The following is a 16680-nucleotide window of genomic DNA, read 5'->3' on the forward strand; positions in this document are numbered from 1 at the left end:
AACATGGACACAGGCAGTGCCTCACTCCTGATGTCTCCCGGCCATACTGCACATGCACATACACGGCCCATCATTCAGAGGTGGGGGGTGGAGAAAGAATCCTGCCACCTTCCAACTGATGCCAAAAGTCTCCTAGGCCTCCCTGAGCACCAATTTCATGATGATGTTCTCCAGCAGCCCAGAGTGCAGCTCCATCCAGTGTCCATAGCATAGTAATAGTACCACAGTGCCTCATTATTACCACTACATCACGTGTGTCAAACACAAGGCCTGCGGGACCAATTCAGCCCACCAGGCAATTTCATGTGGCCCTCACACCTGTCAGCACCCCTTCATCTCTGCCCCTACCTTGTTTTAGCAGTCAGCAGCAGAGAGAACTCCTCCACCAGATCCTGTGCTTCTCTGTGCAGCTGTGGAGAGGCTCATCTCTGCTATTCCCCATCCCAGCACTCAGCAGCAGAGAGGACAGAATACCTCCACCAGATCCTCTGCTTCTCTGTGCAGCCGTGGAGAGGCTCATCTCTGCTACTCCCTGTCCCAGCAGTCAGCAGCAGAGAGGTGGACAGAACTCCTCCACCAGATCCTGCTCTTCTCTGTGAAGCTGCGGAGAGGCTCTTCTCTGCTACTCCCTGTCCCAACACTCAGCAGCAGAGGACAGAACTCCTTCACCAGATCCTGTGCTTCTCTGTGAAGTGGCGGAGAGGCTCATCTCCACTACTCCCTGTCCCAGCAGTTGGCAGCAGAGAGGACAGAACTCCTCCACCAGATCCTGTGCTTTTCTGTGCAGCTGCGGAGAGGCTCATCTCTGCTACTCCCCGTCCCAGCAGTCGGCAGCAGAGAGGAGGACAGAACTCCTCCACCTTATCCTGCACTTCCTTGTGAAGCCTTGGAGAGGCTCAACTCTGCTACTCCCTGTCCCAGCATTTGGCAGCAGAGAGGAGGACAGAACTCCTCCACCAGATCCTGCGCTTCTCTGTGCAGCCATAGAGAAGCTCATCTCTGTTACTCCCCATCCCAGCAGTCGGCAGCAGAGAGGAGGACAGAACTCTTCTACCAGATCCTGTGCTTCTGTGTCCAGCCACAGCAACCACTCGTCTCTGTCTCCCCTGGCCTCAGTATCCAGTCCTCCTCCAGACCCTGCACTTTCTGCTTCCCAGCCCCCCCAGCTTCTTCCCAGCAGCAGCACAAGGTACAATTGGTAATATTTGTCTGATGATTAAAAAAACATAACTTTGTTCCCAAAACTCATTTTCCATAAATTGTAGAGTAGTTGTAGCTGGGAATATCTGCTGCCAATATGACTGGATACCACTGCAATTATTTCCCTTACATCCAAATGGTTAATAATAGAGATGAGCGAATTTTTCAAAAATTCGATTCGGCTGATTCGGCGAATTTCAGGAAGAAATTTGATTCGATGCGAATTAATTCGCTACGAAGTTAACTTATAAAAAGGGTTTCTAGGCTTCAGAGAGCCTTTATATTAGTGCAGAACAATGTACCTTTAATTTAAATGCCCTTGGAGATGAGGAAGGAGAAGGAGAAGGATGAGAAGAAGGAGAAGGAGAAGGAGAAGGATGAGAAGAAGGAGAAGAAGGATGAGAAGAAGGAGAAGGATGAGAAGAAGGAGAAGGATGAGAAGAAGGATGAGAAGAAGGAGAAGGATGAGAAGAAGGATGAGAAGAAGGAGAAGGATGAGAAGAAGGATGAGAAGAAGGAGAAGGATGAGAAGAAGGATGAGAAGAAGGATGAGAAGCAGGAGAAGGATGAGAAGAAGAAGGATGAGAAGAAGGAGAAGGATGAGAAGAAGAAGGATGAGAAGAAGGAGAAGGATGAGAAGAAGGAGAAGGAGAAGGATGAGAAGAAGGAGAAGGAGAAGGATGAGAAGAAGGAGAAGGATGAGAAGAAGGAGAAGGATGAGAAGAAGGATGAGAAGAAGGATGAGAAGAAGGAGAAGGATGAGAAGAAGGATGAGAAGAAGGAGAAGGATGAGAAGAAGGATGAGAAGAAGGAGAAGGATGAGAAGAAGGAGAAGGATGAGAAGAAGGAGAAGGATGAGAAGAAGGACAGTTCTGTGACAGTTTCTGTCTATTTCTGACAGTTCTGTGACATTCACTCCATACAGCGGTTTCAACTGCTGTATGGAGTGAGTGTCCCAGAACTGTCAGAAATAGCCTATTTCTGACAGTTCTGGGACACTCACTCCATACAGCGGTTGAAACATTGTATCTATTTGTTTCCATAAATGGATCCATTTATGGAAACAAATAGATACAATGTTTCAACCGCTGTATGGAGGGAATGTCATAGAACTGTCAGAAATAGCGGAGCTCTCTGCAGGGACACTTTTGCCGGCTGATCGGGAAAAATCCGATTCGCGCACCCGAAGTAGGCAAATATTCGGATTCGACACGAATCGAATTTTTCCTGAAATTCGTATCGAATTCCGGTTCGCCTGGTTCGATTCGCTCATCTCTAGTTAATAACACCAGATAAATCAAATACAATACCGTTTTAGATGAAGTGACGGCATACAAAGAGGCCCTGTAGTTTGACCATAATTCTAACAGCTTGACTCTATAATCTCTGTTAAGGAAATGGAGTTCCCCCCCCTGGACAAAACTAATTAGATAGTATAATCTATCTTGTTACATATATGTAATACGGGTACACTCATCCACAGGCGTAAATGTCATCCTCTCGTGGATAAGCCCCATACATCACCATATCCAGAAAAAATACCTCATTGTCTTGAGAAATGCAAATGTTGCACTGTAAAACGCAGAATAGAATATGTAAAAAACTTTTTGTGCCGCTACTAGAAAAGATGGGACTATTGGGACAGCAGCACACACATGGCTATACCACTAGCAAAAAAAAGAACAAACAGAAAATTGATGTTGCGCTAATCACAATAATGCCACAGACATTGCAAGACAAATCATGAGATGAGAAGACAACAGAGAATACACCAGAACATCATCAGTAAATGGAAGTGTAGCAGGCTCCTTGTATAAGAGGATTTATCACACGTCCTGCAGTCGTCCTTCTTTTCCCTCCCCTATTGTAAAACCTGGGCATTCTGCCAAGCTCATGACTCATCCACTTCACAGCAAAGGACGCTGGGAGGGGAGGAAGCAGGAAGTGAAGGGGAGAACAGAGAGACACAAGGCTGGAGAAAAGACAGGGACATGTGGAGCCCGTCCAAGCAGAGGAGGAGGCACTACAGCACCCAGCGCGGATAGAGGGACCCTGCTGTGTGTTCAGAGTCTGGTGAGCTGTCCCCTGGAGAGAGTAAGACACACCATTTACACTTTGCATATAGACTGGGACATCCGCACCCCACTGCTGGGATCTCACCCATCCGGGGCCCTGTGCAAGCCACAGATCCCCCTGCCTGCTTTGCCCCTCACCACCAGTGTAATTGAGACTGTCTGCCCCGGGGACTGACACATACTGGGAGATTGCATCCTGCGACTGCCCCTGGTCTTGGGGTGCTTTGTGTTGCGTTTAGACACTGAGATTGGACCCTCTCAGCCCAGAAACCTAGTGAAATCGGATGTAACCCACACCAGCTGAAACTCCAAAGAAGCCTTCAGCTGCTATTTACTTCATTGTAAGGACTAAATGTGCACCAACTAGAGCTCCACCATTACAAGGACTGAAGTGGGGGAATCTGGCTTAGTAGCCTTATTAGAGGTACCTCTTTATTGCATTCTGTTCTGACTCTGAGGTGATTTTTGGCTAACGCCCCTCAGAAGCAGAATCATACACCGGTGTGGGTAATACATTTCATTGATAGAGTATAAGTACGTTTATTTGTTTGATATCAGTTGTATTCGGCTTAAAGTGCGACTCTGCCATCCGGAGACTCTTGGCTGTGAAGCCCTCTAGTGGCAGACCAAATTTACTGCATTGCATAAAAGAAGAAAAGTAAGTTTTTAAGTTGAAAGGGGAACCCCACCCCTCTACACTGCATTTCATTCTCCATAAAATTGTTCTTGTTTCATTTAACCCTGTGTCAGCAAATTTCTTGGCGGGGTATTTGCTATTCATTACCAGTTGTGTCAGAGGGATTGGGTTTGCTTAGGGTTGGATCTATTGAGGAGCGCAGGACCCATAATATATTCCAGCTTGTCCCAAGGGGCAGTGCTACAGAAGGAATATGGGAGTGAAGGGAAATGTGAAATAATAAAGGTCAAAAATGAGAACCAAAAAGGTGTAACAGACAATAAACCGTAACCGTGGGCAAAATGCACGGAAATGATCCGGGAGAAATAAAATATTAACTAAATCCCAGTAATAGTGGGACATAGGAGTCCGTCACAACATACATGACATAACGTGAATACATCTGCTGAGAAAGTGGAGCAAAATGTGAAAAATACAAAATGAAGTGCTTAAATATTAGAAGTGGACAAACCACTTATCACAGAAGAATGACAATAATAACACACAGCGCGGCCAAAAATGCGACTAAAGTATAATAACACAATGTGCATCAAAAGGCCATGTGACCTAAACCGACTAATAAGTGACCATATAAATACCATCAATAAATGTGGCAAACATATAGAGAGTGCAACTAGTATAAAACAGAAAATGGTGATACAAACGCACACTAAAACCAAATGAATGTATTACTGTGCAACATAAAATACAATAACACAATGAAGAAATAAATAACGTGTGACTAAAAAAATATATAGCATAAATGCGACATAAAGTCCATGTGCAAAAATGTCCAACAAAAACGCATCCAAAAAAAAAAATAACGTGGATATATGATTAGTGAATCCCACACCAGCTAAAATGCCTCCTCACTACCATGCACAGACCACAAGGGGCCAAAAGGCGTTTAGTACACTCACTGCAGGGGCCCTTTAAGTGGAATCCCAAATGGCGATGTAGGGATGATATCCCCTCACTGGTGGACCATACTGTTCATAATATGGTGGTAATATATCTTTCACTTTTGGACACAGAAATCCACTAGTGCACAAAACTCCTGCAAGGGGTTCATTGGGCTAGAAAAAACAGCCAGCTCACAGCACTCCCAGGGAGATAAGAGAAAGTGCTTCCATAGTGTGATATTGTAAATGAATCTCATTTATTGTAAAGACAAATGAGCACTTACATGGGAACAGATCAAACAACGCACCAATCACATGTGCTGATATGGGTGTACTGGGTGTACCAATATGGCTGCGGCCGTTCGTGTCAGAAATGACGTCACCACATTCCGCTCTCCGTGATGTTGTTATTTTGTCCACAAGATGGTGTCTGTTGAGGAACTGAGCATGTGCGGGGGCCATTCTGATGACTATCTCTATATATACAGCTGAAACAAATGATAGGTGCCATTTTGCCACCATGTGCAGATTAGCACAACTTCCAGCCACTATGTGACCTATTTTGTTTTTTTTGTACCCCTGACGAAGCTCTGTTTTCTGGAGCGAAACACGTAGAGATTCTTTTTTCTTTGGGTCTTTCTTTGGGAACACTTTTTCAATGCACATGGTATTCACTCCTCTCCCTTTTTTTTTGGAGAGGTCTGTACTGCGTTTTACAGTGCAACATTTGCATTCCTCAAGACTGGATATGGTGATGTATGGGGCTCATCCACGAGAGGATGACATGTAAGCCCATGGATGAGTGTACCCGTATTACATATATGTAGAAAGATAGATTATACTATCTAATTAGTTTTATCCATGGGGGGGGGAACTCCATTTCCTCAACAGAGATTATATAGTCAAGCTGATCGGCTTTTGATCAAACTACAGGGCCTCTTTGTATGCCGTCACTTCATCTAAAATGGTATGGTATTTGATTTGGTCTGGTGTTATTAACCATTTGGATGTAAGGGAAAAAATTGCAATGGTATCCAGTCATATTGTTAGTATATTCTCTGCACATCCACTGCTTCCACTTTACACCCACTTCATTGGTCTTATGGGGTTTATCAATAAATGAAGGAAACTGAACCGTGTGCAAATCCATCCACAACATAAAGTGCTTTGTGCTCAAGATGCTGCTCCCTGCAGATCCACTGCTTCCACTTTACACCCACTTCATTCATCTCATCAGATTTGCTGCTATAGGAAATCATCTCAAATCCTGTGCAAATCCATGAAGACAGACAATATTGTGTGCTCAGTATAGTGTTCTCTGCAAGTCCACCGCTTCCACTTTGCATCTACTTCAATCAACTTATTTTACTACAAAAACCACCAATCAGTGAAAAGTTGATAAGGTGTGAAAGTGCTCCGCCCTCCAAACTGTCAGCTGTAGTGTAGCCACGCCTTCTTCCACCTCTTGTACACGGGATGGTGAGGGCGCCCCCTAGTAGTGCTTCCCCCTCACCACACCAATAGGACTCCCAGCTTTTCAGCTCCCAGAGTCAGAAACATCCTTCACACTCTCCTCATCTCCGATGGTAAAGGAACCGGATCCTCCTCGCTCACTCCTGCAAGTCTGCTGCGGGTTCTGTCAGTCTCCCTCCTAGACTCCGCCTCCAACTGCCGTTCCAGCAGGAGCTCCGCCTCTAAATACACACTCAGGGAGGAGAGAAAGGGGAACCCGACATCATGTGACACCTTTTATTACATGGAAATACGAAAATCAACGGGACTAATGCAATCACATTTACTGCAAAATCAAAGGGGCCAAAACCCCTCCCCCAAGCAGTCATATATTTCTGTCCCCCTTGGTGGGAGTGGAGGTGACCCCTCTATAAGGATCTACAGTCCATACACACCCAGCACAAGGCCGGGGTCACACTACCAGACGCTTCTCGGGGCTGCAGTTCCTCTGAGCTCCACAAGGTGGGGATCTCACTTCTACCCAGACAGGAAGTCTCTATGGAAGACAGACAGGAAGTGATGTCAGGTACAGACAGGAAGTGATGTCAGGTACAGACAGGATGTTCTGGGTGAGAGGTGAATCGGGAGGAAGCAGAGAGTCGACATTCCTGGATCTGGCAGCAGAGGAGGTAATACGTAGATTAACCCCTTCAGGGGGAGGAGTTGATGATAATATATTTGCTCCCAAAGCTGGCCTACATGGTTCAGTTTTATCGTTCAGCCAGCGGGATGAGTGAACACACTGAAGCAATTCCCCCATCCACACATTGGAGGTGGATGGGGGAATCCTCCCCGCTGCATTCTTGTATTCTGACAATGGGGGGACTCCTCCGCTCTCAGAATACACAGATCAGCACTGAAGCTATTGGCTGCAGCCGCTGGGGGAGTGGCTTTTATCCGGCAGTGGCCACACATGGATGGAAATGTGAGCGATCCCTCCTGAACCAGCTGAATTTCCATGGATCTATGGTCACCTTCAGTGACTTCCTCCCCTCCCCCTCATCTCCTTCATGATGGAAGTCATGCTGAGATCATCTCCCATTGGCTGAGCAATATTCTCATTTGTCTCTCAGATCCTTCTTGCTATTCCTCGTCCTGCCTGTTGTTTCCTTGGATTGATTTTCTGTGTAGTGACCCCGGCTTGGTCTCTTGGATGCGCTCGTCTGTTGCTTGCCCTGACCTTTCTCCTGATTCCTGGATCTCCTCCTCATCTCTCCTCCATATCCTCTTACACAGCTTTTCTCCACACCTGCAGTGACCCTGGGGGGAGGAAACTTGGCACCAGCACGCCGCCAAATCCATCCCCACCATTAGGGGCTCTGGAGACAATTGTCTGCTATTTACACTCCGTTCCTCCGCACGTCACCTGATCACATGACAGCTTACTTCCACAGATTCCGGACAGATTTCTGGATGGTAAAGGTCAAAGGTCACTCTTCAGTTTAGGAGAGGTAGGACGCACCCAGGAACAAGGATTTGGTTTGTATGGAAGCCCCATATAGAGGACCCCTCAAATCTCCTCATCCAAATGTCCCTCCATCCAGAGTCTATATGTCCTATGACATCATACTGACCTCACAGCTCCTCCCCCCATTGTCCCTCCATCCAAAGTCAGAGAATCCTATGACATCACACTGACCTCACAGCTCCTCCTCCCAATGTCCCTCCATCCAGAGTCAGAGAATCCTATGACGTCACACTGACCACAGCTCCTCCTCCCAATGTCCCTCCATCCAGAGAACAGGGCGCTCTATTTAAAACTGCCCTGTGCATCTCCAAGTTGCCGCAAGGTCTTGTTCCTGTTCCTGTAAGTACGTTTCCTTGTTGCCAAACTCTGCCTGTTCTGTTTTATGCTGACCCTCTCCTGCTCTGACCCCGGCTCGTTCCTGACCATCCTTCTGCCTGATCCTCGGTACCGCGCTGCCCACTACCTGCTGAACCTGGCTTGTGACCCCGACCATTTTCCGCTTGCTCCTCCTGTACCACGCTGCCCGCACGATACCAACCCGGCTAGTCTGACCTCTCTCACTCCTAGCAGTCACCCATCCATCCCGCTCGGATCGGGACCTGTCATCCTATCCATCCCGCTCGGATCTGGACCTGTCATCCCCTTCACAGCAGGCTCATCCCGGGCACACACCCTCAGCGGGACCCCTCTTCCACTGCCGGGGGTGCCCAGGGGCGCGACCTGGTTCCAGTTTTGCACCAAGTCCATCCCCACCATCAGGGGCTCTGGTGAAAAGGCAGACTGGGACTTAGACTCCGCGTCCTGGGAAACCCCGTGCTGTGGACCACTAGAGATTGGGCGGAGCCTGACAGTCAGAGAATCCTATGACGTCACACTGACCTCACAGCTCCTCCCTGTCAGGAATGGACTGGCCAGCAATAGTGGGATTCACCTGCCTTATGAGCTGCAGTACCAGGGCTGGCCAGCGGGTGCTCCCAGCAATCAGAGACTCAACCTTGCAGCCAGTCAAACACCTGGAACTAATTATACTGGTGTATTTAAGGGACATTCAGACCTGCAGACTCGGCCTTGGTGTGTGTTTTTCCTGGGCCCTGTATCCTGTCCCTGTCTTGTTGCTGACCCGGCTTGATTCTGACCTCTGCTGACTTCTCCTATTCTGATCCCTGGCTTGTGACCCCGACCATTCTCTGCCTGACCCCCTGTACCTACCTGCCTGTTAGTTGCTGTACCCTGCTCGTGACCTGACTATTCTCCGCTTGCTCCCCCTGTACCTACCTGCCCGATTGATATTGACCCGGCCTGCCTGACGGCGCTTGCACTGTATGTACTGTTATCTGTGGGTGGTTGGTTTGGTTTGTTTGCACTGTATTATGTTTTAGTATTGCACTGCGTTTATGTTTGTATTGTTAGTGTTAATAAATTGTTTATAACTTATCGGAAGTCTGCGTTTCCCTGTGTCAGTCACACACCTCTGGTCATACCCGGGAGCCCTGACATTACACCAAGGCCAATCCTGACCAGAAGTGGCTGCACAGGGAAGCCATCTTGGTTTGTTGATGGGAAGGATGGATCTGGATGAGGTTGTGTATTTATATCTGCTAGTGTTTGATGACAGGGAGTATGCTTATCAAACTCTGAAGGAGTATACCCGGGATGAACTGCTAGAATGTATACGGATCGCTCATGTTCTAGTAGATCAGGGCACAGAGTTCTCTGAGGTGCAGCCTTTGATTGAGGTTTGTGCAGAGTTGGTTTCATCTGGTTCCCCTGAATGCAGGGATGAATTTTTGCCACCATTTAGTGCAGACCAGGTAGAGTCCCTGGTGTGGTTATTAGAGGATGATGTGGGTTACTTTCTGGAGCGTTATTCTGCATGTTCACCACAGACACTAAGAGATTGTATAAACGCAGTGCAGTCATTGACCAGACAGGCTTTGTGTAAGCTGAGCTTTGTTCAACCCATACTGCAGACATGGACAGACTTGTTGCACCCAGCCTCAGTCAGCTTACAAAGACCCAGTCCTGCTTCTAATCTATTTCCTCAAAACTCTATTCCTGCATTCCCAACAGCTCCTCCAGTTACAGCCCAGTATACCCTGCTATCTACCGCATGTCAGTACCCTGTTCCCACTCGCTGCACCTATCCTGCCTTTAACCCTTAAAGAAGCCCTCTGTAGCAACTGTTCCCTCCCCTGTTCCATCCTCCAGCTCTTCTCTGTCTCCAGCTGCTCCATTCGTTTGCAGACCTGCGTTTACTTGCAGTGCTCCAGTAGTTAAAACCAGAAAAAAGCGAAAATTCTTTCCAACCAATACCATCCTGCCAGTATCCAAACCGGTGAGCCTGCCGTCTGAGAACCTGCCTTCCGTGGTTCAGCCTGATGCCTCTCTTCAGCCTGAAGCCTCTCTTCAGCCTGAAGCCTCTACTCAGCCTGATGCCTGTACTCAGCCTGAAGCCTCTACTCAGCCAGATGCTTCTACCCAGCATAATGAACTGATCCAGCCTGATGATCCTATTAGGCCAGTTGACTCGATGCCCGCTGTTGATCCAGATGATCCGGTACCTGATCCGGTGCCCGCTGTCGTGCCAATTGACTCAGAGCCCGCTGTCGTACCTGGTGACTCGGTGCCCACTGCCTTGCCAGATGACGCGGTGCCCGCTGGCGAGCCAAATGACCTGATGCCTGGTGACCCGATGCCCGCTGTCGAGCCAGACGATCCAATGCCAGACAACTCAGTGCCCGCAGTCTTGCCAGACGACTCGGTGCCCGCAGTCTTGCCAGACGACTCGGTGCCCGCAGTCTTGCCAGACGACTCGGTGCCCGCAGTCTTGCCAGACGACTCGGTGCCCGCAGTTCCGCCAGACGACTCGGTGCCCGCAGTTCCGCCAGACGACTCGGTGCCCACTGTCGTGCCTGGTGACTCGGTGCCCGCCGCTCCGCCTGGGGGCCCGAGACCTGTTGCTCCGCCTGGGGGTCCGGCGCCCGCCGCTCCGCCTGGGGGCCTGAGACCTGTCGCTCCGCCTGGGAGCCTGAGACCTGTCGCTCCGCCTGGGAGCCTGAGACCTGTCGCTCCGCCTGGGAGCCTGAGACCTGTCGCTCCGCCTGGGAGCCTGAGACCTGTCGCTCCGCCAGGGGGCCCGATGCCTGTCGCCCCTCCTGGGGGCCCGATGCCTGTCGCCCCTCCTGGGGGCCCGATGCCTGTCGCCCCGCCGGGGGTCCCGATGCCCGTCGCCCCGCCGGGGGTCCCGATGCCCGTCGCCCCGCCGGGGGTCCCGATGCCCGTCGCCCCGCCGGGGGTCCCGATGCCCGCCGCCCCGCCGGGGGGCCCGGCGCCCGCCGCTCCGCCGGGGGGCCCGGCGCCCGCTGCTCCGCCTGGGGGCCCGATGCCTGTCGCCCCGCCTGGGGGCCCGATGCCTGCTGCTTCACCTGGTAATCTCCCGATGGGCCTCTGCCCGGAGTCCAGCCCGATGGGCCTCTGCCCGGAGTCCAGCCCGATGGGCCTCTGCCCGGAGTCCAGCCCGATGGGCCTCTGCCCGGAGTCCAGCCCGATGGGCCTCTGCCCGGAGTCCAGCCCGATGGGCCTCTGCCCGGAGTCCAGCCCGATGGGCCTCTGCCCGGAGTCCAGCCCGATGGGCCTCTGCCCCGTGTGCCGCTGCCCGGAGTCCTGCCCGGTGTGCCAGTCTTTGATATCCCGCCAGTTACCAGACCCGGGCGGTGGAACTTTTTGCCCAGCTAGGACTGTTTGGAGCGTCCTGAGGCCGCTCCTTGAGGGGGGGTACTGTCAGGAATGGACTGGCCAGCAATAGTGGGATTCACCTGCCTTATGAGCTGCAGTACCAGGGCTGGCCAGCGGGTGCTCCCAGCAATCAGAGACTCAACCTTGCAGCCAGTCAAACACCTGGAACTAATTATACTGGTGTATTTGAGGGACATTCAGACCTGCAGACTCTGCCTTGGTGTTGTGTTTTTCCTGGGCCCTGTATCTTGTTCCTGCATCCTGTTCCTGTTCCTGTCTTGTTGCTGACCCGGCTTGATTCTGACCTCTGCTGACTTCTCCTGTTCTGATCCCTGGCTTGTGACCCCGACCATTCTCTGCCTGACCCCCTGTACCTACCTGCCTGTTAGTTGCTGTACCCTACTCGTGACCTGACTATTCTCCGCTTGCTCCCCCTGTACCTACCTGCCCGATTGATATTGACCCGGCCTGCCTGACGACGCTTGCACTGTATGTACTGTTATCTGTGGGTGGTTTGGTTTGTTTGCACTGTGTTATGTTTTAGTATTGCACTGCGTTTATGTTTGTATTGTTAGTGTTAATAAATTGTTTATAACTTATCTGAAGTCTGCGTTTCCCTGCGTCAGTCACACACCTCTGGTCATACCCGGGAGCCCTGACACTCCCCCCATTGTCCTTCCATCCAGAGTCAGAGAATCCTATGACATCACACTGACCTCACAGCTCCTCCCCCCATTGTCCCTCCATCCAGAGTCACAGAATCCTATGACGCCACACTGACCTCACAGCTCCTCCTCCCATTGTCCCTCCATCCAGGGTCAGATAATCCTATGACATCACACTGACCTCACAGCTCCTTTTCCAATGTTCCTCCATCCAGGGTCAGAGAATCCTATGACATCACACTGACCTCACAGCTCCTCCTTCCAATGCCCCTCCATCCAGGGTCAGAGAATCCTATGACATCACACTGACCTCATAGGTCTTAGGATGTGGCTGATCCTTGGCATCCTCATTAGCAAAGCTGAACTGTTTGTTGTGTGTTGTATGTAATGACACCAGAATTACTTACAAAATATTTTTAACCTGTGTAGTGTGGGGATCCTGAGTGGGGAAATTATACTTCAGCCTTGTGACGGAAGTGACTTTGGGTAGGGGTCCCATGGAACACAGCTCACTTTGGAGGGGTGGGGAGACCCCTGTTTCAGCTGCCCATATCCCTCTTATGTGTAAGTCACCCTGTGCCTGTTAGGGGTGCAGGGTAAAATGTCCTGATATTGTGTAGACATGTATAGGAGATAGGTGGGGGGTTGTGGATTGGTGTTATGTGATTGCATCCCATTTTTCTATTGTGTGTCTTGCTTGGGAGCAACCTATTATGGGATGTACGTGTTTGTGTATTGGCTTGGTGGGGGGTGTCTGCTGATGTGTTCTTGTTGCTAGATTTGGTTTGCCCCGCCCTGTGTCTTTATGTTGGGAGGGGAGAATTGTTCCCTTGAATGTATATATCTTGTGTCTGTGTTAAAATATAGAAGTCTATTTCCTGGTTTCGTTCAAGAGTGGTGTCCTTGGATCTGTGTTCGGACAGAGAAGAGGGAGTCTAACGGAAATACCCTAGTGCAGTCGGGGTCCGGTTCCGTTATAAGCTTGAAATGGGGCTTTAATAAAATGGAGACCTGAATGGAGAGGTGAGGAGGATTCTGGGAATATCATTTGATGTTACTATTTGTGTTCAGATGTAGAGTTTTCCTCCTGTGAAGTCTGGAGATCATATGACATCACATTGCCTCCACCTCCCTCCCTGATAAAAGAGAGAAAGAAGAAGAAGATTCTAGAAGTCACCAGAGAGATCACTGAGCTGCTGACAGGAGAGGTGAGCGGTGCCGGGAATTCTGGGACATTCTCCAGTAACAGACAAGGGATGTGTCTGGATGGTGACTGTATCATTGTGTGTGTCAGGTTCCTATAAGGTGTCAGGATGTCGGTTGAGTCAGTTGTTCCAGAAAAATGCAAGGATTTGTACCAGGACACCATGGTAGAGTCATCCAGCTACAGGAACCCACCAGAGAGATGTCCCCATCCTCTGTATTCCTGGGATTCCACACAGGAAGGTCACACCATCCCTCACCATCATCAGGTAGATGATGACAATTATTGGTAGTTGTGATTTATACACAGCATGTTTGTTACAATGAATGTTTTATTATATCTTTCAGAGTGGAATCCTCGGGGATTATAATATTGATGTTAAAGAAGAGTATAAAGAGGAGGATGAGGAGTATGGAGTGATGGAGGAGTTTTCAGAAGGACACAAGGATATGATGGAGCCACCTAATACCAGGAACCCACCAGAGAGATGTCCCCGTCCTCTGTATTCCCGGGATTCCACACAGGAAGGTCACACCATCCCTCACAGTTACAAGGTTGGTGGGACAGAGCATCTAGAACATGAACTTGTAGAAATATTGTGTGGAGTTTTTTATGTGATCTTATATTTTACAGATGATATTTTCTCTCATTTCCATGATTTAGAGTGGAGATCCAATCGATATAGAGTTTGAGGTGAAAGCAGAAGAAGAAGAGGCGTATGTGAGGGATGATCAGCAGTCTATGGAGGAGGATGGAATAACGGGGACATTTATAGAGGAGGACACTCCTACAGAGATCAGCACAGGTGGGTCATGAACACTAAATCCATTCCTCCACCCATACTGCTCACTGATTGGTCCAGAGTAGGGCGGGGACTGGGTGATATCAGCCTGTAATACCCTGGTCACTTTCCTGAGCTGTGTTCCATATCTTGCCTGATGTGGGCGGAGTCCTGGTTTGGGGGAACCAATCAGCTCCTGTCTAGTAATCCTCTTTGTCTTTGTATTTTAGTCCATGGCCGGGAGATGAGGAAAACCTCCGAGGATTGTCTCACTTTGTCTCCAGACTGGAAAGTAGAAGATGAGGACATCACACAGTATAGTCCAGGAGAAAACCCGGCTCCCTCCAATGTCCATCGTGCACCACCCAGTGTAGATGGACCATCGGATTCCTCGTATCCTGAGGAACCTCAGACTGTGCGGGACCGGGCTGGCCTTCCAACAGGGAAGAGGTTCTCCTGTACTGAGTGCGGGAAGTACTTCAGTTTTAAATGCCGTCTTAATGAGCATAAAAAATCTCATACAGGGGAGAAGCCGTTTTCCTGTCCTGAGTGCGGGAAATGTTTTTCACAGATGTCCATTCTGTACAGACATCAGAGATCTCACACGGGGGATAAGCCACTTTCCTGTCCTGAGTGCGGGAAATGTTTTTCAGATAAATCCAATCTTTACAGACACCAGAGATCACACATGGGGGAAAAAGTGTATTCTTGTTCTGAGTGTGGAAAATATTTTGCACAAAAATCAGCACTTCTCACACATCATAAGTATCACACGGGGGAGAAGCCTTATGTCTGTCCTGAGTGCGGGAAATGTTTTTCACAGAAGTCCAATCTTTACAAACATCAGAGATCTCACACGGGGGAGAAGCCATTTTGCTGTTCTGAGTGTGGGAAATGTTTTTCACAGAAGTCCATTCTTAGTATGCATCAGAGATCTCACACTGGGGAGAAGCCTTTTTCCTGTTCAGAGTGCGGGAAATGCTTTTCAGAGAAGTCTGGTCTTTACAGACATCGCAGATTGCACACGGGGGAAAAGCCATATTCCTGTTCTGATTGCCAGAAATGTTTTGTACACAAATCAGAGCTTGTTGCACATCAGAAATCTCATAAGGGAAAGATGCCATATTCCTGTCCTGAGTGTGGGAAATGTTTTGCACGAAAATCAGAACTTGTCATACATCAGATGTATCACACAGGGGAAAAGCCATATTCCTGTTCTAAGTGTGAGAAATGTTTTGTGCAAAAATCAGTACTTGTCACACATCAAAGTTCTCACATGGGGGAGAAGCCGTATTCTTGTCCTGAGTGCGGGAAAATTTTTTCATGGAAGTCCAATCTGTCCAGACATCAGCGATCTCACACAGGAGAGAAGCCATATTTCTGTTCTGAGTGCGGGAAATGTTTTGTAGAAAAATCAGAACTTGTCACACATCAAAGATCTCACACAGGGGAGAAGCCATATTCCTGTCCTGAGTGCGGGAAATGTTTTTCACAGAAGACCAATCTTTACACACATCAGAGATCTCACACAGGGGAGAAGCCATTTTCCTGTCCTAAGTGCGGGAAATGTTTTTCTGTGAGATCCAATCTTAACAGACATCAGAGATCTCACACAGGGGAGAAGCCACTTTCCTGTTCTGAGTGAGGGAAATGTGACATATAAACATAAAAAAGTGACGACAGAAAAAAGTTGGCTTTTTTTATATACATGGTTTTTGTTTTGTTTTTTGTTTTGTATTTTGTTGGGTTTTTTTAAGATCTGTGTTTGTCCCGCACTTGTTTAATCCCATTTACTGTGGACTGGTTCACTGTCTCTGCTGGACGTCTATTCCATCCATCCACTAATTGGTTGGGAACTTTCCTCCAGTTAGTTGGAGGTCCTATCCGGGTTCTTGGTTTTGGTTTCATATTGAAAATCCCGCTTTCCGGAACCGTATTCACCTCCTTCTTGTATATAAAAAGGTTCCAGTCATGGCTCATGAATAAACTGCGAATGTGAATTCTACAAATGACATCTACATACAACACGCATGAATCCTGACCATGTCATGTCCAGAAAGACAAGTCCATGTGAAATGGGGAAACAGCCGGGAATGGCTTCACATCAACATTCTTCCCAACGTCATAGGAGTCCTCCCATGATCTTATACCAACACCATGTGTGGAAGTGCTGCAAAGCATGCAGGTTGTGACCCTCAGTTGTGCCTCTCGGTGGTACCCCTCAGTTGTGCCTCTCAGTGGTGCCCCTCGTTGGTAACCCTCGGTTGTGCCTCTCAATGGTGCCCTTCTGTGGTATCCCTCAGTTGTGCCTCTCAGTGGTACCCCTCAGTTGTGCCTCTCAGTGGTGTCCCTCAGTGGTATCCCTCAGTTGTGCCTCTCAGTGTTGTCCCTCAGTGGTACCCCTCAGTTGTGCCTCTCAATGGTGCCTCTCAGTGGTGTCCCTCAGTGGTACCCCTCAGTTG

The 16680-nt window shown here is 49.0% G+C and overlaps 1 protein-coding gene across 1 annotated transcript in view; it reads left to right on the top strand.

The window, feature by feature from the left end:
* LOC149460737 (uncharacterized) overlaps positions 1 to 15881 on the top strand; it is a 100532-nt gene extending 84651 nt beyond the window's left edge. Inside the window, 1 exon segment of the mRNA XM_089679229.1 lies at positions 14349 to 15881. Coding sequence (XP_089535355.1) covers positions 14349 to 15881 — 1533 coding nt within the window.
* Positions 15882 to 16680: the final 799 nt, after the last annotated feature.

This window comes from Staurois parvus, unplaced genomic scaffold, assembly GCF_062004578.1.
Source record: "Staurois parvus isolate SC_StPar_1 unplaced genomic scaffold, SC_StPar_1.0 ptg000221l, whole genome shotgun sequence".
Taxonomy (NCBI): Eukaryota; Metazoa; Chordata; class Amphibia; order Anura; family Ranidae; genus Staurois; species Staurois parvus.